The sequence below is a fragment of the Haliotis rufescens genome, unplaced genomic scaffold (assembly GCF_023055435.1).
Source record: "Haliotis rufescens isolate VD_foot unplaced genomic scaffold, xgHalRufe1.0.p SCAF_17, whole genome shotgun sequence".
Classification (NCBI taxonomy): Eukaryota; Metazoa; Mollusca; class Gastropoda; order Lepetellida; family Haliotidae; genus Haliotis; species Haliotis rufescens.
In genome coordinates, this window is record NW_025963857.1 from 14,710,716 (window position 1) to 14,736,767 (window position 26,052).

At 38.8% G+C, this 26,052-nt stretch overlaps 1 protein-coding gene across 1 annotated transcript in view; it reads left to right on the forward strand.

The window, feature by feature from the left end:
• The first annotated feature begins 2,012 nt into the window (after window positions 1–2,012).
• Window positions 2,013–26,052, forward strand: part of LOC124140868 (fatty acid 2-hydroxylase-like) — a 36,456-nt gene continuing 12,416 nt past the window's right edge. Inside the window, exons 1-2 of the mRNA XM_046508675.2 lie at window positions 2,013–2,349; window positions 23,699–23,755. Of these exons, the coding sequence (XP_046364631.2) occupies window positions 2,092–2,349; window positions 23,699–23,755 (315 nt within the window). The 5' untranslated portion in view covers window positions 2,013–2,091. The remainder of the gene's footprint in view (window positions 2,350–23,698; window positions 23,756–26,052) is intronic.

Below are 26,052 nucleotides of genomic sequence, written 5' to 3' on the forward strand. Positions count from 1 at the left end.
TAGATGCCGATGGGATTGGGGAGGAGAACTAAGGGAGCTGGGTATGGTGGATGTTTGTTTGTTTATGTGATTTTGATTTGGTAGGTTATTGTGTTTTTAGATGCGTTTTATTAGTTCCGTTTTTATTAAGAATACGCCTAAGGCCTTGAAGTTTTCTAGTTTCTGAATGAGAGACATAGTACAGAGTATATATAGTAGGTGGAGGATTAACAGTAACAACAATTGCATACCTGAGTGGGATAACATTAATTGGTAGGTGTTGACAACAAAGGGTATAAAGATCTATACCGAAACGTCGCTTTTCCCAGTATTAAAGAAGCTGTTATCCATAAAAAAATGTGTCTATCTTGTCACACACACACACACACACACACACACACACACACACACACACACACACACACATATGTACGGTACGTACGGTATACAATGATTGCAGTGCATATATGTATACTTTGAGCCTATTCGCCACATGACATTTATTATACGTTTTTTGTATTAAGACTTTGTCACTTCATATCAGCTATCTACGGTCGCCCATACCCGCCACTGGTGAGATCATTTTTCACTGTATGCCTCTATATTTTATCTGGCGGCCGCCAGATACTTCCACTGTGAGATAAAATATAGAGGCATACAGTGAAAAATGATCTCACCAGTGGCGGGTATGGGCCACCGTAGCTATCCCTCTACGTATCGGATAATATTACTGTATGTGGGCCATTGTTCTTAGTACAATAAACTTTATTTTTAGGAAACATATTTACTTTATCTAACTTTAATATATGTTGTCATAAAAAATCAAAACTGACAATTAGTTCTTATCTCTGACAAACAATTAAATTTAGAAATAATTAATGAATATGTTGTGGATTCAGTAAATGTAATACTTAAGTAACTCGAGAGAAAAATGTATGATTAATAATCATGGCAATTAAACTTTTATAGATCTAATTTGCTTTAATTCACTTTTCTTATATTTTAAAAAAACATTCTGCGGAAATCAAACGGTCATCTTACGGGTACGCTAAAACGATCAAGAAACTAAATAGGTCAGTGCACACGCGTCATGTCCTTCACTGGTCGATGTGGTGTTCAAGAGTTGCTACATTTAGGTTATTTCTTGTTTTGTTTGTATGATTCGAAAAGTACGTGCGATCAGATCTCGGTCAAAGTAGGCCTCTTGGGGACGTCGATATGTCGCAATTATCAAAGCTTGTTTTGAAATCAGTGTTTGTTTGAAATATTTTGATACAGGCTATTTTATATATTTTGTGCAAATACACGAAGAAAACAAATGACGTTGTGCATATTACGAGCATTGAAAATGGACAAATGTAACAACGCACGTTTGAATGTGATCGTACCGGTTAAAAAAAACTATCAAACGGCACCGCATCAAAACAGCACCAACCGTAAACGGCAGGTGGTTTCGTGAAACCGAGCGAAGGGTGTTTCCAAAACGTATAACAGGCAGCAGTTACTGGTTATTTCAAACAATGCTTGTTGTAATCACACTTCCCCCACTCAAATTATTTTACGCTCATGTTATTTAGATTTAAATTATATATAAACACACACAATCAAATATAAAACAATACAAAGACAACAAAAATCAATCAATGTCAACCTGAATAAAATGACTTCGGAAATTCTGATAGTAATGGTTTGTATGTGAGAATGTGCTGGTGAGCGATGAAACATATATAATTATTTGAAAAAAAATAGAAAGAAAAAAGAATATGGTCTGTTTATGTGAAAAGTGCATTGTGAGAATGTGAAGTGAATTTAACATTCATAAAAAATGTGGTTTTCTTTAATAATCTGAGAATATTGTTTGTGTGTAAAAAATTGATACATGGTCGATGTTAAATATTCTTTATTTTCCCCTGTCTCCCTAATGTAAACTATGCAATGCTTATGGTGCCGTTTTCGCCACACCAATCTTGATGCGGTGCGGTTTTACCACGACCCCATCATCCCCAATTCCAACGCAGAGCGTGGTTGGGAAAGTAGTCTCTAAATCCGACCTTGACCTTATATTGGTAGTGGTGTACACATTCATGTACCTGTGTGTGTTTACTTCTGAAAATGTCTTCTCCAACGGAAGATGTGGTTCGTCAGCGGGCTAAACAAGGTCGGACGTGTATAACCTATTCGGGAAACGTTTATGATGTCACGGACTTTGTCTCTAAACACCCAGGAGGTGTCGATGTTTTTGAGGAGCACTCGGGTCATGATGTTACAGAAGCTATGCATAGCCGGGAAACCCATAAACACTCCAAACATGCGTTTACAATCTTAGAAAAGTACTGTGTTCGAAAAGTTCAGAAATCGTCAAATAATGAGGTAAGATCTTGTTGTCTTTTTGATGTCATATTTGGTATTGTATTTTCAATGATCGTGGAATTTCCAATTGTAGTGTGACGCGGAGACCAAAATATAATTCTTTTTTTCTTTATTTATGTAACACTTGCAAGTTGCTTCCATGGCTAAAATATCACTCCATTCAATTTATCACTGATAAAAATTGAATGAATTCGTTATATATGTTTATGTCAGCTCCCCACTTCACTGTGGTGTTATTTGCTGTCTTCAAATGAAAAAAGGATAGCTTTTATTGAATGTGTGAGTGCATGTTTCCAGGAATTCATTGAATCAATGCTGTGTGAATGGCCAGTTCCATAAATAGGCAGCATCCAAAAAGTCCACATTTAATTGAAAATAGGTTAGTTGGACATTGCCACAATTAATTTTAGATTAAAATTAGGACTGGGACTGGTAACTCGGGTATACTCTGGTCCGGTGAGGAGGTGAGTAGGACCCGGGTACCCACAGGACTACCTGAACCCCCGTTTAGTCACGTGATTATATTGTTTAGCCTGCAACCTCGGGGTATCGGGGTACTTGTCATGTACGCTGAACGGAAAAAAATGCACTCACTAACCGTTATGATTATTCGTGTTCTCTATATCAGATCTCATTTATTTTATCTAACAATGCATATTTTACGGATAAAAGTTCATTACATACATCAGTAGCTCCGAGTAAAACCCGGGCCTCGTGCTCAGTTTGACAAGGGAGATAACTCCATCGATTGCGGTACAGAGAAAAGTTGTGTATGGAGGTCCGAATTAGACAAAAAGAGGACATAATTCTACCAACCACTTAGTATGATCATGCCAGATATCAGTGATTTATCCAGACAAGTGCAAAGACAGCACAAGTAAAATTCTAAATGTGTTAACTGTAATAGGTATTCAATGCATGTTTACAGAAAAGTAAGAGAAAAATATTTAAAAAATCAAAAACAAAATATCACAAATGATATTCTAAGATCGTTTATAAAAAAAAATTGGATGACAATAATTTGTCACATAATGGAAAAATGTTAAACGTTAACAATAAATATATAAAAAACACTCCTAGTATGCCCAAAGTATGTATTTATCTTTTGGCTACTAGTGAAGAACGTATTTCTAAGTTTGGCAGTATGGCCCGTATGATCTCCCAATAGATTCTGGGCACAGAAGGGCAAAAAATGTGCGGACTACGTAACTTCCGTTACCTTATTAGTCGCCATGAATATGCAGATGATCTAGTTCAGGTCGATAGAAAAAGTTTACTTGGGGAACTGCGGGTTATTGTTGGCCATTGATAGATGGGGGTAAGGCAATATTACAAAAGATGCCAGAAATATGTATCAACGCATTATTAACTCCTTACTTACAGCAGACGGAACATTCCGAGGAAATTGAAATTGTTTACGAAGTGTGCACTTCCTGGCTACTAATTTGCATTAATAGACAGCTGCTAAGAGACGTGTCCCGCGTGAACTACCGGAAATCACAAATGCCTCGATACGATGAATGCCGCGGTACCATGGGGTCCGAGTATTATGGCAAAAATTATCTAGAACTCTATGGTTACACTATAAGTGACAAATTTTCACATTTCTTTCCTACTATGCATTGTTGTCCTATAGTCTTTGCCAAACTGCCCAGTAGTAAAGATATCATAGGGACTAGTAGAATTTTTCCATTTTTAAGGGTTTTGCTATAGTATATGTTATCATTATAAGAACTAGTGGACTAAAACAGTTACTTTCTACCGCTGCTATGCACACCTTCCTTCTCACTTTATGTGTTTGCATAAAGATAAAACTTCAGTCAACTTCAGTGTATGCATGACCAGATCATCTTATACCTGTATCTAAATACATTTTGACAGTAGTACGGTCAAACGTTTCCCAATCGGACACTCTGTACCTATCTCTTGAGACCTACAGCGGCTACCTGGGTAGGGTCGGGTAATAGGGGGGTGGGTTCACGGGTAGTAAATTTGGACTCGTCCCAGCCCTAATAAAAACTACAAGTCATGTCAAAACGGCAATAGTACAAATTCAGGGTGTCTTTTATAAGTGAAGGTACACTGGCAGAGACCAATATCATTGTAGTTTCAATAGTTGTACCAATATTACTACTTTGCTGTTTAAAGTCAGGTGGGGACTTAACAATATTATGTTCTATATGTACATGTAGTAGGGACTGTTTGTGAATGGAGGCTTGTGCACATGGTGCCTGCAAGTTTGAATCTAGTCAATAAAATAACATATTACATGTCTACTAAATCAACTTTTATGGGGTACATCAATCTAGACTAAAATCTAGTCTCTGAAATGAACATATCGTACATTAAAAAAACAGTTGTTCAGTTATCTTAATAAAAATATAATAAAAAGGAGCCCAGTGACTCTTCATTTTCAGATACTGCAGTGATCTAGACTTGCCAAACATTATAGACTTGCATGGGCTGCATTTGATATATATTTGTATCAGGGTCTGTAAGACAGACTAACATCAATCTAACAGTAACCAATAACCCTAATTATATGGAGACAATGTCCCAATTACGTTCAAGGTTCTAATTACAGTGACTATACCTGCAGTGAAATTAAGCACCAGGCCATGGAGACTAATTGCCTGAGGTAAATTAAGGTTGGTCTCATATTAAGGCTAAACTCATTAACAATACTCAGACTAAGACTGTGCTTACCACTATCCTCAGTGTAGAGCATTTGTAGAGCTTGTTTTAAACCATGTGTTTATAAAAATAAATTCTATAGAAGACAAGTAAGGGTTATCAGGAAATGCAGAACAATCGTCTGGCGGAGACAGAGATTGCCTAATAACATTGGTTATCTGAAGAACCTAATACACTAAAAAATATATCTGTCGTATATTAACATTTCATGCTGTCAGCATAAACCACAAAATTGACAATCTTTCAACTCTGTTTTTTTTTCACCAAAATAATATTCTAATAAGAGCCCCCTATTTCTAATTTTGAGAGCACCCTGGGCGCTTATTATGTTGAATACAGTATGCCATTTATGAAGGAAGAGATGACTAAACTGGAGTAACTGTCTGTTGTAGAACTGAAAAGAAATACTTCTATGACGGCAATTAGGTTGCATATGGTTTAAAAGGAGGTGTAATAAGCATTAATGCCTGACATGCCAATTAATAAATATTCATTTGGAGAGATTGTTTGACCATAATAAGTGGATGATGGTGAGGAGGATGGTGATCATTAGCAGACTAGCAAGTTTGAATCTGGTCAATAAGATAACACATAACGTGTCTACTAAACCCAGCTTTATGGGGTACACCAATCTAACAGTAAACAATAACCCTCATTACATGGAGACAATGTCCCAAATTCGTTCAAGGCTCTAATTAGATTGACTAGACCTACAGTGAAATTAAGCACCAGACCATGGAGACTAATTGCCTCCTGGCCAAGAAGATCTGTCAAACAAATGTTGCTCTGGATGAACATGTGCCCAGAGTTAAACATTAAAATATATTGTAACTGATCCACAAAAATTTTCTTCAGTGTTGCTATTTACCTCATGTTAAATTTTGGTAGTCGACAAGGAAATGTTACTGTAGTTACTCATCCTTGAATTATAGAGGTATGGCATGGATCCCTTGTCTTTTATGCTCTCATGCTGTGGGGGCGGTCGGGTAGCCTTGTGGTTAAAGCGTTCGCTTGTCACGCCAAAGACCTGGGTTCGAATCCCAATATGGGTACAATGTGTGAAGCCCATTTCTGGTGTCCCCCGCCGTGATATTGCTGGATGTGTATTGCTAAAAGCAGCGTAAAACCAAACTCACTCACTCACTTTTATGCTGTGTTACGTCTCTTAAAGTACTGAAGCGATGCATCCAGATAGACAGAATAAACACATTGTCATGTCATGGTTGGCTGGTTAGTTGTTGTTTAACGCCACACTCAGCAATATTCCAGCTATATGACGGAAGTCTGTAAATAATCAAGTCTGGACCAGACGATCTAGTAATTGAAATCATGAGCATCGATCTTCACAATTGGGACCAATGACATGCATTAACCAAAGCAGCGAGCCTGACCAACCGATCCCGTTAGTCACCTTTTACGACAAGCATGGGTTGCTGAAGTCCTATTCTACCCCGGAATCTTCACGGGTTGTCATGTCGTGGACTCTGTGACATATTCCGATGACATGTTCTCAGGAAAAAAACCATGAAGATCCAGGTTTATAATAGGCTGAGTTGATTTTCAGCAACCTATGCTTGTCATAAGCAGTGACTAACGGGATGAGGTGGTCAGGCTCCCTGACTTGGTTGATGCATATCATTGTATCCCATAGATCGATGCTCATGCTGTCAAACACTTGGTTGTTTTGTCCTGACACGATTATTTACAGACCACTGGAGTATTGCTGGGAGTCATGTTGAATGGCAAGCAAACGGGTGTGAAAAAAACATCAGTCTGTGTCTCAAGCTGTTACATCTGGTCAGAGTATTGGTTTTCAGATTTAGTATACAAGTTGATCTGAGCTGGTCTTGGATTAGTTGCAGCCTCAAAACTTTGTCTTTTGACCATCTTAGGAGATAAATGTGTGTGTTACCTGGAAATACTCATCAGCTCATAACTTTGCAAATCTGAAAGTTTTTCAATATTGTTCTTGTATGATACAAAAGTCATCATTAATTTCTGTCGGGCTCTCTTTCTACCTGAGCTATCGCAGCTGTTAGACAGACATGACATTTTTAGGTGTGCTGTGATACATCTTGATACAATGGCCAATGTCATGTGCTCTTCTGACATCTGAACCTGCATTGTTAGAGGGTTGAGAAAAACAAAATCAATCACAGTTGTTCTGATAATAGTATATCAATCTTATATACAATGAACATGATGAATGTAGTATCCATTTATTAAACCGATGTCATGGGTTTTTTTCTTCAAATTTATGGGGCACAGTTGGCCCAGTTATCTAGGCGCCGCAATTCGCCATGCAGAGTTGCATCCCTTGGGCACTCCAGAAACCTATGACAGGGTTAGAAACTAACAGTTTTTGTCCACTAGTCCTTATAATGATAACATATAGCAAAACCCTTAAAATGTCATATTTCTACTAGTCCTTAGGATACCTTTACTATTGGGCAGTTTGGTGAGGACTACAGGACTAATGCCAATTTCTAACGCTGTATGATAATTTTGTTTTATTATTTTCACAAATAACACTTGTAGAGACATTTATGTGCAACATGCAGAAATCCATGGTCCACTGACAGGCCGTCACGCATACGAGTGACCCCTCTCAGGTGGTCACTTGTGCGCGAGACGGGAGAGCCGTCTCGAGACGGGAGAGCCGTCTCGTGTACACGTTACGTCCTCTACTGATGATTGTTGGTTCGACTCAAGTTCACCTTGGTACATGTCTAGTTTTGTCAGACTATACCCTTGCTCATGGGTTTCACCAAAGACCTGCATCACTTCAGGCTTTCCTCCCACATTAAGCTGACATGGTGTGATATAACTGGAACTCAATCACTCAAATTTGGAATAGAGACAACATAGATACCTATTAATAGAAATATATTCAAACACCGTGAAAAGTCCAGAATATTTCGGGTTTCTAGTCCCATTCAAAAACGTTTTTCAACCAATCAGACAAACCTTGAGATGTTGCTTTTGTGAAGCAAAGCACAAGCGTAATTACAGTGTGTATTGTTGGATCAGTGTTCAGCATCAAAGGTCCTCGTCATTATGCTAATGTTAAAAGTAAAGATTAGGCATCCGTAGATTCAAATACTGTAGTGCAGCGGCACTCAAGGACCCCAGGACCCCTTTTAATTTCCAACACTGTTGGGGGGAACTATGAAGACATTTGGAGGATAGAATTACATATGTGATTATTGCTTCTAGACCACTTACAACTGGGTTTGCGCCAAACCCAGGTTTGATTCCCCACAAGGGTAATGTGTAAGGCCATTTCTGGTGTCCCCCTGCCATGGTATTTCCTGATATTGCTAAAAGCTGTGTAAAACCTCACTCACTCATCATGCTCATTAGAACTTGTTTTCTGACAAGCAGCATTTTACTAGTTTCTATACATTTTCACAAGCATCTGACCTACTGGGTATTGCATGTGTCACAAGCAGTCAGGCAGTGTGGCTAAAGATAGAATATGCTCTGCACCGCTACACCTCATTTTATCTTATGTTGCAATCATTACACTCCTGAGAGTGTTTACATTCACTTGTAAAATCTGATAAAACGTTTTCACAAGTTTGGATAAATCTCCGGTTTATTATAAGGGTAGCCAACAACATTAAATATGTCAGCAGTTATGCCAAGACCATATGGCAGCATAGGGTCAACTCAATGGCATGTGACACCTCTACACTGTACCGCTCTACTTATTCAGGTCAATTAATGTTAAATGAGACTACTTTTATCATTAGTTTATACATTCTACACAAACTTAAATTAAAAAGTGAAAACAGTTAAACCAGAAAAGCACAATTTTGTTACCATTCCACCGAATGAGTGTACTGATATGAGTATACAACTTGTACAGTAGGCTGAAGACATGACCACTGGCTGCAGTAAGTTTAACCATGAGACAAGTTTAATTACCGCATTCGACGTAATAAGCGCCCCGCTCTAATAAGCACCCACAGCGATATTTGCTAATATATTGGCTAGTGAACAATCCCAATTGGCACCCCTTCCAATTGATCAATCTACACAAGACCTATCTCTTTCGTGTATAATACGCATTCATGTGTTATATGCACCCTTAAATATGGGCTATTAAATTCTGGAAAAATATATGTCGTACATAAACATTTCAGGCAGTCAGCATAAACCACGGAATTTATCTTTCAACTCTGTTTTTTTTTTCCACCAAAATAATATTCCAATAAGTGCCCCCTAGTTCTATTCTTGAGAGCACCCAGGGCGCTTATTACGTTGAATACGGTAACATTACACAAGTGGCAATATTCAGGTACCTTTTGAAGAACATATTAAGAAATTTGAAGTGTTTTTTAAATTTATTTATCCCCATTTAACATGTTTAACATTTGAATTTTATGTAAAAAGTATGTACACAAGGAAACTTAAAAAGCTTTATTGCATAAGTTAAGAACACCCAATTATTTTATATGACTAGAGTTTATCTGTCATGACATGACAGATTAACTATCATCATATAAAAAATCAGATATTCTTTTACTTTTTTTTCATAGTATATGTTTCTTTCAATCAATCACCGCCTCCGTGGTCTAGTGGTAGAGCGTCCGTCCGGAGAGCGGAAGGTCCAGGGTTCAATCCCTGACCGCGTAATACCAAAAGACGATAAAATATGGTACTTGTCGGCTCAGAGTCAGTATACTGTGTCTGAGCGGGGTATTCATGTTAAACTGCGGCATGGTACCTCAGTGGGCTAGCACTATAAATCGGCACCAGTCCGGACTAGTACAACAAGCAGACGCACACGCACACACACACACACACACACACACACACACACACACATGCACATCGCTATATAAGTGCAATAATCTTGGACGCGACGTTAAACCTCACCTCACCTCACCTCACTTTCAATCAATCATCTGCTCATGTACAATAATACCGTATTCGATGTAATAAGCGCCTAGGGAGCTCTCAAAATTAGAAATAGGGGGCTCTTATTAGAATATAAATTTGGTGAAAGAGTTGAAAGATCATAAATATAATGGTTTATGCTGACAGCCTGAAATGATACAAAAGAAAAGTCTGTGCGTTTTATACACGACAGATATATTTTTCCAGAAGTTAATTGCCTGTAATTAAGGGTGCGTATAAAACACGAGTGCATATTATACACAAATAATTGCCTGTAATTAAGGGTGCATATAACACACGAGTGCGTATTATACACAAATAAATAAGTCTTGTGTACATTGATCAATTAGAAGGGTGCTAATTGGGATTGTTCACTTGTCAATATATTGGCAAATATTGCCGTGGGCGCTTATAAGAGCAGGGTGCTTATTACGTCAAATACGGTACATGTTTCCAACAGACTAATTGTTTCTCAAGCAAAGAGATGGGCAGCCCCATTATGATGATCAGATTATTGCATGTATGGTTTTGTGGATGTCAGATATACCTCCTTTAATTAACGAGATCATATGTCTTAAATAGCTGCTGACAGTGGGACAAGCGATCAGCATTAGACGTGAAGAACACTTTTCAGAAATAAACGATGAACTTGTTTCCAGATAATGAGGTATATGAGCATGATTCTTATTACAAATATGACTGGTTGTTTGCTTAACCATGTTAACCCAGACTGGTGCACGTTAATACTTTTGCACATTATCATGATTATGTCGATATGTTTTTGTGTCAATACTTTTCTTTCTATTTTTTTGTTCTGTCTTTCTAGAAATTGTTGTTTAAATAAGCCTAATATTGTTGACTTTAAGATTAAAACTTATCTACTGAAACTCGAAATATCTCCAGGCATAAATGTCCTTTTTCTTATTTTCAAATTGATAGATGCTATTTGAAAATTGGTAAGTCTAGCGTTAGAAATTGACACTAGTCCCATGGTCCTTGCCAAACTGCTCAATAGTTGTGGCATCATAAGGACTAGTAGAAATTTTCTATTTTAAAGGGGTTTATATATGTTATCATGGTTATCATCATAAGGACTAGTGGACTAAAACGGTTAGTTTCTACCACTGTAAGTCACATAAAAATTCTTTCAATTCAGTTTGAACTTTCATGGTTAGAAATTCCTTGTATTAGAGGCTGGGTGAAAATTTAAACATACATTCAATTTGTTTCTAGTATCTTAAGACATACCTTGTGATGATGATGATGATGATGATGATGATGATATGATGATTACTTGCGGCATGACAGATTAACTACAGTAATATGAAAGAAGTGGGTGGTTCTTAACTTCTTTTCAATAGTATAACTATAACTGATGTTCTTTTGCAAAAGTAATGTAGCTAAACATGTAAAATGAACATACAAACATGGTCAATGAAAGAGAAGGAAGCAAAGGTTCTAGATTAATACAGCTGATTATCTGGCTCATGGTGAAATGATATTCCCCGAGTTTGAAGATACATCTGAAGTATTCTTGTAAGATCGCCAGCACTCTTACATTCCAAAGGAAACCTAAACATCATTGTGGTTTCCCTGTGTCACACTTCTATCTTGAAAGCTGATAATCTTTTCTGATCTGCAAACCAATGAGGTGAGGTGAAATGGGGTTTAACGTCGCCTCCAAGATTATTGCACTTATATAGCGACGTGCATGCACGTGTGTGGGTGTGGCTGCTTGTACTAATCCGGACTGATGGTGCTAGGGCACTGAGATACCATGCCGCAGTTTAACATGAATACCCCACTCAGAAACAGTATACTGACTCCGAGCCAACCAGTCCTTGTTTTAGCCCCTTAATGCCGAGCGCCAGACAGGGTAACAACAAGTACCATCTTTTAACGTCTTTTGGTATGATGTGGCTGGGGATCGAAACCTGGACCTTCCGCTCTCCGGGCGGATGCTCTACCACTAGACCACGGAGGCGGTCTTGCAAACCAATGAATGAACATAAGTATGTCCATAGGACTGAATTAGGATCCATATTTTATTTAACTGGAACAAATATCAGTTTCAGCAACTGCAGTTATCGATATTACTAAATGACAAATACTAGCAAAAGTGTGCTGTATCCTCATTTGTTTAAAGTTTCTTAAAAAAGCAAGATCTCAACACATTTGGGAAGTTGCCAGCTGTCCATCTTTAGGATAAAAGTCACAACAGGGATTTGTCTAGACCTGCTCAGATCTGGGGTAGAATAGGTCTTCAGCAACCCATACTAGCCGTTAAAGGCGACTACGCTTGTCGTAAGAGGCAACTAACGGGATCGGATGGTCAGGCTCGCTGACTTGGTTGATGCATGTCATCGATCCCAATTGCGTGGATCGATGCTCATGATGTTAATCACTGGATTGTCTGGTCCAGACTCAATTATTTACAGACCGCCGTCATATAGCCACAATATTGCTGAGTGTGACGTTAAACAACAAACAATTAAACAACCAAATGATATTGAAAATACACAAGGATGTCCCATATCTGTAGAAATTTTCACATTGGAATTTAAAACTTCCAGTCACGTTGTGGTTATATTCAATCAGTCTGTACCAAAAACCTTTGAGACTACCATTTCAACATTGGCTTTTAACATTATTTTCTGTAGATTTTAGTGTTATTATGTGGACCATTATTACCTGAGCTTACTGCACTGGACAGAATTTTACTAGACTCAGGCTTCAGACTAATCATTGCTAATGGCAAAAGTGGCGGAGTGTTTAATGTTATGGCTTTGCAGAGTTGAGGACAGAGGAAGAGGATTAAATGCTTGGTTTTGCATTATTGTATTTGAATATGAATGTTTATACTTCAGCTTGTTCAGTAAATGAAAGTTTATAAAAAAAATATCCCAATTTTAAACAAAATTCTGAATTTATGTTCCCAATTTTCCTACCAAGAGTACCTACCATAGTTTTGATTCCGAGATGAATACTGGATACATTACAGGAGGCAGAGATGGCCCAAATCCCCCTCACTGAGAACCTCGGTCTGTCGTTGCCATACAACTCCTTCTTTTGTTTCACAATTCTGGTAACTGTGTATCTCCTGTGTCATGTAGAGGTTTCCTCTCATATTTAGCTTTCGTGCTGTGATGTGATTCCAATCAAGGTGGTGTTGAAGATAGATGTTTACTTTTGTTGTTTGTTGTTTAACCCGCACTCAACACTATTCCAGCCATATGACAGTGGTCTGTAAATAATCGAGTCTGGACCAGACAATCAAGTGACTGACGTCTTGAGCATCGTCTACGCAATTGGGATACAGTAACATGCATCAGCCAAGTCAGCGAGCCTGACCATCTGGTCCTGTTAGTCTCTCGGAAGACTAACATAGGTTGCTGAAGACCAGTTCAAACCCAGATCTTTATGAAAACATTTTCAAACATTGGGCCCAGTTGGTCATGTATGTGACTTAAAATAACAACAGGCAGCCCTGGACTGTTGCTAGGATAGAAAGGGTTTTCTTTTCATGCATGCCAACGGGCACTCATAAGGATGTTTAGATGTGCCTCTTGAGTGTGCCCACAAGAAGAATGCTTTCAATGCATCTTGGAACTCAATGAATGTCATTTCATCTTGTGCTAGATAATTTTGACAATAAGCAGTTGTTATTAAGAAGGTTTGCCCCTTCATTATGATTTCTCGGGGTGGTGGGGTAGCCTAATGGTTAAAGCATTCGCTCGTCACGCTGAAGGACCAGATTCGATTTCCCACATGGGTATAATGCGTGAAGCCCATTTCTGGTGTCCCCCCTCCATGATATTGACGGAATATTGCTAAAAGCAGCGTAAAACCATACTCACTCACTCACTCATTACGATTTCTAAAGTGAATCTCAGGTGTTTGTCGTGAATTGTCCTGAACCTTAAGCAAAAAGTACATATGTTCATGTCCATGTGTTGCTCTTGTGTCATGTGCCAGTAGAGACTGTAGGGCTGGGACGAGTCCAAATTTACTACCCGGGTACCCCCCCCTATTACCCGACCCTCCCCGGGTACCTATTCCACTCATACCCGACCCTACCCGGGCACTCGCTGTAGGCCTCAAGAGATAGGTACTCAGTGTCCGATTGGGAAATGTTTGACCGTACTCCTGTCAAAATTTATTTAGATACACGTATAAACTGCTCTTGTCATGCTCACACTGAAGTTGACTTAAGTTTTATCTTTATGCCAACATATAAAGTCAGAAGGAATGTGTGCATTCAGTCAGAAAGAAATGTGAACTGACCCGAGTACCCGAGTTATCCATCCCTAAGAGACTGGTAAATTTATTTGTAGTAATTGTCAGTGGAAGTAAATGATTAAAGTGCTGGTAAAATGTTCAGTGTTGTCAGTGGCGGTGTGTGGAATTTAGAGTTACAACCCTTGTATGCATGAACATGGGAGGCTTGATCTTGCAAGTTTTGGGGATGGTATTCATGTTAACTGTAGCGTGGTATCTCAGTGGGCTAGCACTATAAAACTGGCCTTAGTACGGACTTGTACACACATACACGCTTGAACACAAGCATTCAAGCATCATGTAAGCCCAATTCACCTCGCCTCATGCTCTGGCATGCATGGTTGGTGGAGATCTTTGCCCTATATAAAGCTTCACACATTAATTCCGTCAGGCTCAGCCAACACATGGGTGGTAATCGTTCACTCGTCATGTCAAGTGACCAATTTTTATTCCCCACATGGGTGCAATGTGTGAAGTGAGTGAGTGAGTGAGTTTTTTTTCGCAACTTTTAGCAATATTCCAGCAATATCACAGCGGGGTACACCAGAAATGGGCTTCACACATTGTACCCATGTCAGGATTCAAACCTGGTCTTTAGTGTGACGGACCCGTGAAGATTCCGAGTTAGAATAGGTCGTCAGCAACCCATACATGCCGTAAAAGGCGACTATGCTTGTCGTAAAAGGCGACTAACGGGATCGGGTGGTCAGGCTCGCTGACTTGGTTGATACATATCATCGATCCCAATTGCGTGGATCGATGCTCATGATGTCAATCACTGGATTGTCTGGTCCAGACTCGATTATTTTACAGACCGCCGTCATATAGCTGGAATATTGCTGAGTGTGGCGTTAAACAACAAACAAACAAACAAACAAAACAAACTTTTAGAGTGACGAGCAAACACTTTAACCACTAGGCTACCCGATCGCCCCTGCAATGTGTGAAGACCTTTTTCTGCTAACATATTGGTCCTTACGGAAAAGATCCGAGCGTACTAGCCTGATCTTTGAACATCACTTTAAGTAGAATTTAGTGTTATTATATGAACTATTGTAAGCTTCAGATTTGTGAATAAATTATAGACTGTAAAAGTGACAAAATACCACACTCAACGTGAAGAATTACATTTGTACAGTAGGCAACACATAATCAAAGTGTTAGAAATTGATGTTATCTACTATCTGAGACTGATAACATTCAGGATGGAGGAATGACTTTTCTTTGTGGACTACCACTGTTACCATTAGGTAAATGGCAGCTGTGAAGCAGGTCATTTTTATGGACTAATAAAAATTACAATTAATTTATTTCTCAGGGACCTGTAAATCCATACCAATTTTTGCTTGCACAGATCATCTTGGTCAGTATACAAAGAGGCAGGAGGCAAAGTAACAAAATATAAAAATGTCGGACTTGATTTGAAGGAAATTCTTTTAAATCTAATTTATCAGACTTGTTCTTAAGATTATTTTATATCAAACACAGCATTTATTTTTTTGTTATTTTTTTGGTTGCTTTTACTTTTGTAATATTTTGGGCAGTCTTCTCTGTTAACATGGTTAAACAAGGATACTGTTGGCCTGATCTTCTGTAGGATTTAAAGCTGGTGATCTTACATGGGTCTTCAGATTTAGTCCTTGCAGTATCTGTGTAACTAGGAAAAACTTCCCAAATAGAGATGTTTTTTCCCAGGTAAATACTGTGTTAAAAATAAGATGGTTGTGGAGTCCTTGACATTTAATTCTACTGTATTGAATAGCGATAGAAACTAACAGTTTTAGCCCACTAGTCCTTGTAATGATAACATACAGTAACACCCTTAAAGAGAGCAAATTTCTAATAGGCCTTAGGATAACTTAACTATTGGTCAGTTTGGCAAGGACCATAGGACACGTGCCAATGTCTAACGCTGATTGAATCAAGGTACCCTAAGAAGTTCCATCTTTCGACACTAGGGTTTCGACATGGGACTTCCAAGCTAAATTATAAAAAAAGCCCTTACTTAACTCCTGGTACATGTGACAAGATATGTTTATATTTAGTGTTGATCTATGAGGCTATTGTGAATATCCACAGTAGGACGTGATCCTAAGCCTGTGTTCGTGTGATAACATAATGTACTGGCCTATCGTTGTTGTTACTTGTCACGTAGCCACAGGAGTTTCCATTGTGTTCCTATTATCACGGTTATTGTAGCCTTGCTCTACGGCTGTACTGAAAGAAAAATCCATGGATGTGAAGTTATTCTATCCTACTAATGGGCAAGTCTAGATATGAGGACAGTAAGGACTCCAGTCTGTTATAGGGACAACTTGTTCTTATTATTTACATAATCTAGAACTTATGATTTAAACTAATAATTATTGCCTTAGAGACTTGTGCAAGTCTAGGGTTATTGCTGCAACACTGGTTTGTGTGGCCTCAATGTTCGCCCATCCTATTCGCTATCATGCCCATCTCACTAGCAGTGCTTTTGCTGGAGATGTACTACATTAAGCCTTTGTCCTGATTTTATCAACCTTTGAATGGATATTCTTCAACATCATGATCCAATCCTTAAGAAACCATTAGGACATTTTGGACGGTAGTCAGTCAGTGCCCTAGAAAATGACCCAATCTGAAGCCATGCGTGTCAAGTCAGAGAAGGGTTGGAGACTTGAGTCAGTACTATCAATAGTCCATTCAGTTCCCTTGTTTACGTATCTAATGTATTTCGTTATAGAGAGTGAATCAGCATGATTAGAGGTTTTCATTTGATAGCGATGTTGCAATAATGTAGGCTGTACTGACAGTGTTGTAGACTTGCATGTCTATTATTGGTTTGTTATTTTTCAGTCATTGTTGATACTAATCAGTGAATTAGAAAGTTCCTAGATTCAGATACTATAGAAGACCTCACAGGACCCTCCCTCTCTACCCCCTCTCTCCCCCCTCTCTCTGGGGCTGTCGGTCAGCCTAGTGGTTAAAGCGTTCACTTGTTAGGATGAAGACCCGGGTTCGAATCCCGACATGGGTACAATGTGCGAAGTCCATTACTGGTGTCCCCCACCTGGAATATTGCTAAAAGTGGCGTTAAACCACACTCACTCACTCACTCACTCACTCACTCACTCACTCACTCACTCACTCACACTCTCTCTCTCTCTCTCTCTCTCTCTCTCTCTCTCTCTCTCTCTCTCTCTCTGCTGGGTGTTGTTAAGTGTAAGTATGTCCTCACTTACTACAGCATAATTAACTGTTCCATTATATATATTTATATCAACTTGACTGTTGATTGTAGTTCTGTTGAGCATGCTCTCAGCACGTTTTCATTCCAGTGTGCAATTAACATATATGTGACTTTGCGACTTGCGCTGCTAGTCCAAGGCCAGTGTCAAAACCTTTTTGGATGTGAACTTTACACGATGTAGGGCTTTTCCATTGGATGAGAGACCGGTCACATGACCTCAAAACTGACATTCATAAACGTTTTGAAGTTGATGTGTTTCTCATGAGGCTCTTGAAATGACACTTACAGACTCATAACTTTCACATTCCTTGGGAAACCCCTGGGAATATTCAGATCATTTTAACCCTTTAAAACAGGTTTCACCTTGCGAAGTGCATCAAATCACTTGAGGCACATGGAAACATGAAAAGATTTGGAAAATATCTGTTGAATCCAAGTTGACAGTACACATGCTCTGCAAATCCTACAATCAGCAGAAATATGGCATGGCAGGCAACATTTTATTTTTGAACCGGATATTGATTTCGTTAAACAGTTTTCATCGGACTATGCAAAAACTTGTTAAGTCAAGCCAAAATATAACTCCATAATTGAAGCCAAGTTTGGAACCTGGACTCAGTTAACTCCCCTGCCTCAGGAAGATGGCATGAGCATGACAGCTTGCTACAACTCATCCTAGTGAACAATACTCAGAAATACACGTCAAAACTATTGACTGACAAGTGACAGTTTACAGCAATCACTGAATTTACCTCAGTATCTATTTAACCAGAGCTCCAGATAAGCTGCGTATCTGCGTATAATACAAATCAGAAATGCTGAAATACGCAGTAAAATAAAATCCAAGCGTATAAAATATGCAACGAACATTACAGATACGCTACCAAAATAAAACTTGTGCGTATCATCAAAATATCGTGAAGTAACCCTGCGTATTCGTTTAGCAAATCAGCAACTTATTTTGAAATTATAAACGGGCATTCCGTCAACCTTGCCAAACTCCATGATGACAGTTACATCATGATCATTTGCCATCACACTTTCTTGTGGAAGTATCGTGGTATTTTTGAGTCCTATAAAGCTCTCGAACCCACACAACACCAGTTTGCAGGGACTAGATGAATAGTATTTTTAAATATTTAACTTAAATACCCACATGTGTAAAAACTAGTGGGTAACAGAAATTTGAATACCCAATGATACCCAATGATTTTAAAATGCATGGGTAAAATACCCACAACACCAAAAGCTTATCTGGAGCTCTGATTTAACACATCTTTATCATCACCTGTCACTTATTAACACAACAGGTTTATTAACCACTTCGGAAATCTCCCCTGTCATGTTGATTGTGTCGGCCATTTTGATGTCCTGTACTTGATGTAAATGCATAACGATGCACTGACTGACCTACTGAGGTAGTTTTTTAAAATACCACCAGACCTTCTAATGTGATAATATTACAGCAATATCACAGCGGGGGACACCAGAAATGATGATATTGTTGGAATCAGTTTGTTACTGTTAATCAATTTCAGCATGCATACACTCATGTCACCTTTCGTTTTGAGGAACTGTTTTATTCTGCAATACAGCTGGTTGTGTGTATGGCTGTCAGTGTAAACATGAATTCAAACACACTAAATAAAATTGTATACACACCCTTCGAAGTATAAAATAGCAGCGTTAGAAATTGGCACTTGTCCTATAGTCCTTACCAAACTGCCCAATAGTAATGGTATCTTAAGGACTAGTAGAAATTGGCCCATTTTAAAGGTTTTGCTATATGTTATCATTATAAGGACGAGTGGACAAAAACTATTAGTTTCTAACCCTGAATAGTGAAACAAACTCAAAGAATTGACATTCACTTTAGTGTGAGGTCATTGGTGTATGAACTTTCATAGAGTGAGGTCCAAACATGGTAAGAATGTCGTCGCGAACTCAAACATTCATACAGTTTGGTCATCATTATATGAATATGATGAAGTAGAAGTCAATTCTTTTGTAAACAGCTAATCTACGTCCATACGTTAACACGAAACTCTACAGCAAAGGATAAACAAAGCTAATTCAGGCAAGCAGGCAAAAATGTTTTTTGGCACAGACTGGGTACTCGGGCCGGGTGGGTCCTCACTAGGACCCGGGTACCCACAGGACTACCCGGACATGTGGTTAGTCGCGTGATATATTATTTAATGACAAAAACTTACTATAGCTCAGTTACACTACAAGTCGCTAATGTTCGCATTTCTTTCTGACGATGCACACATTCCTTTTGACTTTTTTTGTATGTGTTGGAGTAAAGATAAAGCTTCAGTGTACACATGATCTGATGAATTGATGCATGTATCTAAATAGTTACAACAATTTTAAAAACAATTCCCAATTGACATTTTGTTCCCATCTCTTGAGACCTACAGTGGTTACCCAGGTAGTTAATTTGGACTCGTCCGAGCCTTAGATCAGATGTATAAAAGTGATGGATATGTCACTTATGTGTAGTCCAGGTTAAGAATAAACATTACATGCCCAGGGCTAGAAACTAACAGTTTTTGTCCACTAGTCCTTATAATAATAACATAACCCTTAAAATTGGCCAATTTCTACTAGTCCTTAGGATACCTTTACTATTGGGCAGTTTGGTAAGGACTATAGGACCAGTGCCAATTTCTAACGCTGCATGCCTAAAAACTCTTTGTTAGTTAGACTTGTAACATCGTAAGGGAGGGGTGGATTAGACTCGTGGTTAAAGCATTTGCTCATTATACTTTAAGGGCTCGATTTCCCACATGGGTACAATGTGAAAAGCCCAAATCTTGTGTCCCGCGCAGTAATACTGCTTGAATATTGTTAAAAGCGAGCAGAACCATACTCACTCACTCCCTCATAACATCACTCCCTCATAACATCACTGACATCAGACCCTGAAGACAGCCAAAGGGAGATAAGATCCCCAGCATTGTAAGAGGTGACTAAGTTGATGGGTGGTTGCTTGGCTGGTGATTGTAGCCTGACAGTGTGAAAGTGTGTCATAATATCAACCACTGGTTCTCCTGGCCAGACCTGATTATTTGCCGTGTTTACGGGTTGTTGTGATATAGCCAGAATATTGCTGAGTGTGGCGTCAAACATCTAACAACCAGACGGAAATTAGGTTATCTGAGCATTTGATAAAATGATGTGATGAAGACAAATGCCAGACTGCTGATAACAAGGCTCATTTAGTAATCACTGAATAAAATTATGAGTCAGTCAACACAATCTGTTTAATTTTAAATGCATAATAACTTAAAATACTCCTGTGAAGATGATGTGGATATTCGTCCTAAATGTATCTGTTGTGATAAGGTTAACTGTCAAGCTTTTTGGCTTGACTGCATGGATTTCGCAATTGCAGGAGTTCTTCAAAATAAGGCAACAAATCAGACAGATATAGAGGTTATCACACGAGTGTGGTTGGGAATGGTAAATATCCTGTATTAGGTATAACAATGTGGACATATTAGGAATAAATACACAGTGTTTATTCCTAATTCAGGATATTAACCATTCCCAAAAAATTCAGGATATTTACCATGTTTACCATCCCCAAACACAAGCATGATAAGCTATTAATCATATAATGTAATTCTTCATCATGAAATAGGATATCAATAATATTGTCAGCGTAATAAGACATAATGCAATTTTAGGACTTTTCGTACTTCTAATATATAGATGAACTGAGTCTAGTGTTCATGCTAGATGAATTTTCCACATGCTTGTCAATAATGATGCAAGAATCATCACAGACATGTGGAAGTTGGCCCTAGATTCTCATATAAATACAGCAACACAGATTATCAAAACATTCATCAACATGCCTGGCTTGCCCGTGTTTATACAGATGTGTAAAGTGTGCAATGTTGTGAAAAGCAAGCTCCGGCACAAAGCATAGCACCTTCACATCCCTTTCATCTTATAGCACAGGCAATGACATGATGCTGTAAGAAGCCAATGCCAGCTCTGCTGTCACAATGGGCCAAGCAACATCTCAGACTGACCACGTCAGCCAAGGGAAGTTAATGATTTAAAAATCTAATTCAGGCACTGGACAGTATGGGTAAATGCCTTGACTAGAGGAAACACAGTGTACAGTGAATATCTGCACCATGTTTGTCTCTGTTTTAGTGGGACGATACACCATCACATTTGACCGCACCTATCATTGTCTTTAAGATTGGACAATGTGTAGGGGATATAGATGACTTTGTCTTCTTGTTTGTTTGTTCTTTAATGCTGCTCTAAGCAGTATTCCTATTATATGTCTGTTGTCTGTAAATAATCAAGTCTGGGCCCTGTTCCACAAAGGGATCTTAGTGCTGAGATGATCGTAACTCCCATACTTTAACACAGGCTTACGACAATCTTAAGTCTAAGATGATCGTAACTCCCATACTTTAACACAGGCTTACGACAATCATAAGTCTAAGATGATCGTAACTCCCATACTTTAACACAGGCTTACAACAATCATAAGTCTAAGATGATCGTAACTCCCATACTTTAACACAGGCTTACAACAATCATAAGTCTAAGATGATCGTAACTCCCATACTTTAACACTGGCTTACGACAATCATAAGTCTAAGATGATCGTAACTCCCATACTTTAACACTGGCTTACGACAATCATAAGTCTAAGATGATCGTAACTCCCATACTTTAACACAGGCTTACGACAATCATAAGTCTAAGATGATCGTAACTCCCATACTTTAACACAGGCTGACGACAATCATAAGTCTAAGATGATCGTAACTCCCATACTTTAACACAGGCTTACGACAATCATAAGTCTAAGATGATCGTAACTCCCATACTTTAACACAGGCTTACGACAATCATAAGTCTAAGATGATCGTAACTCCCATACTGTAACACAGGCTGACGACAATCATAAGTCTAAGATGATCGTAACTCCCATACTTTAACACAGGCTGACGACAATCATAAGTCTAAGATGATCGTAACTCCCATACTTTAACACAGGCTTACGACAATCATAAGTCTAAGATGATCGTAACTCCCATACTTTAACACAGGCTTACGACAATCATAAGTCTAAGATGATCGTAACTCCCATACTTTAACACAGGCTGACGATAATCATAAGTCTAAAATGATCGTAACTCCCATACTTTAACACAGGCTTACGACAATCATAAGTCTAAGATGATCGTAACTCCCATACTTTAACACAGGCCTACGACAATCATAAGTCTAAGATGATTGTAACTCCCATACTTTAACACAGGCTTACGACAATCATAAGTCTAAGATCGCTTTTTGGAATGGGTTTCTCGTCCACATTATCCAGTGATTGACATCATGAGCATCGGTCCACGCAAATGGAATACGATGACTTGTATTGATGAAACAAGTCAGCGAACCTGACCACCCAATCCCGTTAGTTACCTCTTATGAAAAGCATACATTCCTGAGGACCTATATTCTTACCCAGAATCCCCACGAGTCAGTATTGTGCCACTTATAAGGCTGAAACTATACAAATAATTACTATTGACAAGGTCAATATGCTGGAAACAAGGACCCGAGAACCCAACCCCTGAGGTGATCTGACCAGACTGCTGAAGGGGTCGGGTCCGAGGGTAATCAAGAGTAATCATTCGTTTTGTTTTACCGAAATTCACTTTAAACTTTCTGAAGTCTTGTAACTGTCCTCTGTTTCATTACGTAACTTAGCTGCAAACCATGAAACGTTTGTACCAGACGTCATCTTGTTTTCTAGCAGATTAATCAATATTCATCATGTTACAGGTCAATACTAATCATGTGACGAGTCAATATTCGAGGTCGACCCGTGAAGATTTAGGGTAGAATAGGTCTTTAGCAACCCATGCTTGTTGTAAGAGGCGACTCACATGATCGGATGGTCGGGCTCTCTGACTTGGTTGAAGCATGTCATCGATCCAAATTGCATGGATCAATTCTCATGATATCAATCACTGGATTGTCTGGTCCAGACTCGATTATATACAGATTGACATCATATAGTTGGAATATTGCTGAGTACGCATAAAACAACAAGCCAATATTCGAGGTCAGCTCCAGTCACATGATTTTGGGGTCTACATTGAAATGTTTTGTTTTGTCATGTGGTACGGATTAACCAATGGAATTGCAAGATTCTTAATAGAGGTATAAAAAAAATAAATGTTTTATTGTTGTTCCCAGGATGCAGACCTGTTTTCGATGGAGGACAAGTACTTCTACAACAGACAGGAGGGCTATGTAAGTGTTGCAGACTCATGGTTGTACAAATACTGGTCCTGTTTACTTTTCACCGGTCACAATTTCAAAAGTGCAACTGCTTTACAAAAAGCATTAGCAGCTTGAGGACTTTCTCTTATTAAGACTTTCTTTGCTTTTGCGAGTGAGAAAAGAAGAGAGTCTGGTTTGTGTGAACATCCCTGGCATTTTGGCATTTGTTTGCATGTGTTATGTACTCTCAAACCTGTTGGTCCTACAACAGAGATGTGAGAGAATATTAGCCAATGACAAGAATCCTTTGCATTCAGTGTGGGACAGCTAGGCAATGTAAACATGGTAAAGGATAAAACACTCCTTAGTTGAAAGGGTTGAAAATGTAAGACCGAGAGCAAGGAAAAGCGTGAGGTTTTACATTTTCAACCAAAACTTAGGAGTATTTTATCTATCATGTAAACCGTCTAAATCCAAGAAAAGGAGCGTAGCAGTATACATGGTATAAAATGATTTTGATGACAACAGGGGGTACGGTTGGCCCAGTCGTCTGAGGCGCCGCGATTCGCTGTGCAGAGTTGCGTCCCTTGGGCACGCCAGAAACCTAGGATTGTGGGTTCGAATCGCGGTTCGCCCCGATTATGTTTCTAGGTTTGTCAGCACCATACCCGTGCTCATGGGTTTCACCGAAGTGGTAAAAGTCCGAGACCTGCATCACTTCGGGCTTTCCTCCCACATTAAGCTGACACGCTGTGATATAACTGGAATAATGTTAAAAGCGGCGTTAAACCCAACTCACTCACTCACTGTGATGACAACAAGAAAGACCACATGCAGCATGCAGACCACTGAACACCCTTTCTCCACTTACCCTGAGTGTTTACTTCGGTAACCAAATCAGAGAGACAGTGTTTTATCTGTCTGATACGCAGTTGATAAGCCAAAACAACATTTATCAACAATTTTATGTTGCCAACATACTTTCCATGAACTTTTAGAAAATGTCCGTAAGACCTTTCTTGCGGGTGAACATGTGCTTGAAACAGAGATTTTTAAAAGCTTTGTGGACTATCAGCACCTTGAAGTTCACTCACTTGGCTACAGATAAGAGGGTAACAGGTTCAATCCCTCTGAAATATTAGCATGATTAGTGATAGGGCTGGGACGGGTAGCTCGGGTACTCTGGTCGGGTGGGTACTGAGTAGGACCCGGGTACACACAGGTCTACCCTGACCCCTGGTTAGTCACGTGATATATTGTTTAATGAAAAAAAACACTACTATAACTCCATGGTTACCTGGTTACCTACAAATCGGTAATGTTCTGATATCTTTCTGACTATGTGCACATTCCTTCTGACTTTTTAATGTTATGAGTAAAGATACAGCTTCATCAACTTCAATGTATGCATGACCAGATCGTTTCATACGTGTATCTAAATACATTTTGCCAGGGGTACGGTAAACAATTCCTACTCGGACATTTTGTACCCAACTCTTGAGACCTATAGTCGGTATCTGGGTAGGGTCGAGTAGTAGGGATCGCGTACCCGAGTAGTAAATTTGGACTCGTCCCAGCCCTAATTAGTAACATTTCGGCGTTTGATTTTACATATTTCCGCACATGTCCTGATGTTATCATTGTAATCAGTGTTATGGGGATTGTGTTCAATCAAAAATCTCTGGGACAAAAAGTGAGTGAGTGAGTATGTTTTTACACTGCTTTTAGCAATATTCAAGCAATATCACGGCGGGGAACTCCAGAAATGGGCTTCACACATTGTACCCATGTCGGGAATCGAACCCTGGGACAAAAAAGACTTTCTACAGAATGTTCCTTTGATTAAGATGATCTGTTGAAAGTCCCTAGATTATTCTGCAGAATTCTATAGAATCAACTTCGGCAGCCTGGAGATTAGGTTATCCTGATAAAAGAAGAAACTCCAATAACAATAGGATGGTGTTGCTTGAGGTATATTTGAATACATACAGGATGCACCTCTCACGTTTTGTGAGGAAATTACAACAAACCTCATGGACTTTGTGTCTCTGTGTTTTCCCTGGCGTAATGGAGTTATTTGTTTTGTAGCTACATAATTTAATTATTTAATGGTCTGCCAAAGTGTAAAGTCAAACGATTAAAATAATGAGGTGATTGTACATGTTGAAGCATATCATGATTTTTTTAACAATCTAAAATGTTTAACATTGAATTTTCTGCCTCAGTCATGGGATTCTTATCAAATGTAAATGTTTTTGGGGCAGTGAATTATTAATGTACCAATATTCATAAATTTGTATCAATCCAGTATTGCTATTAACAATGTA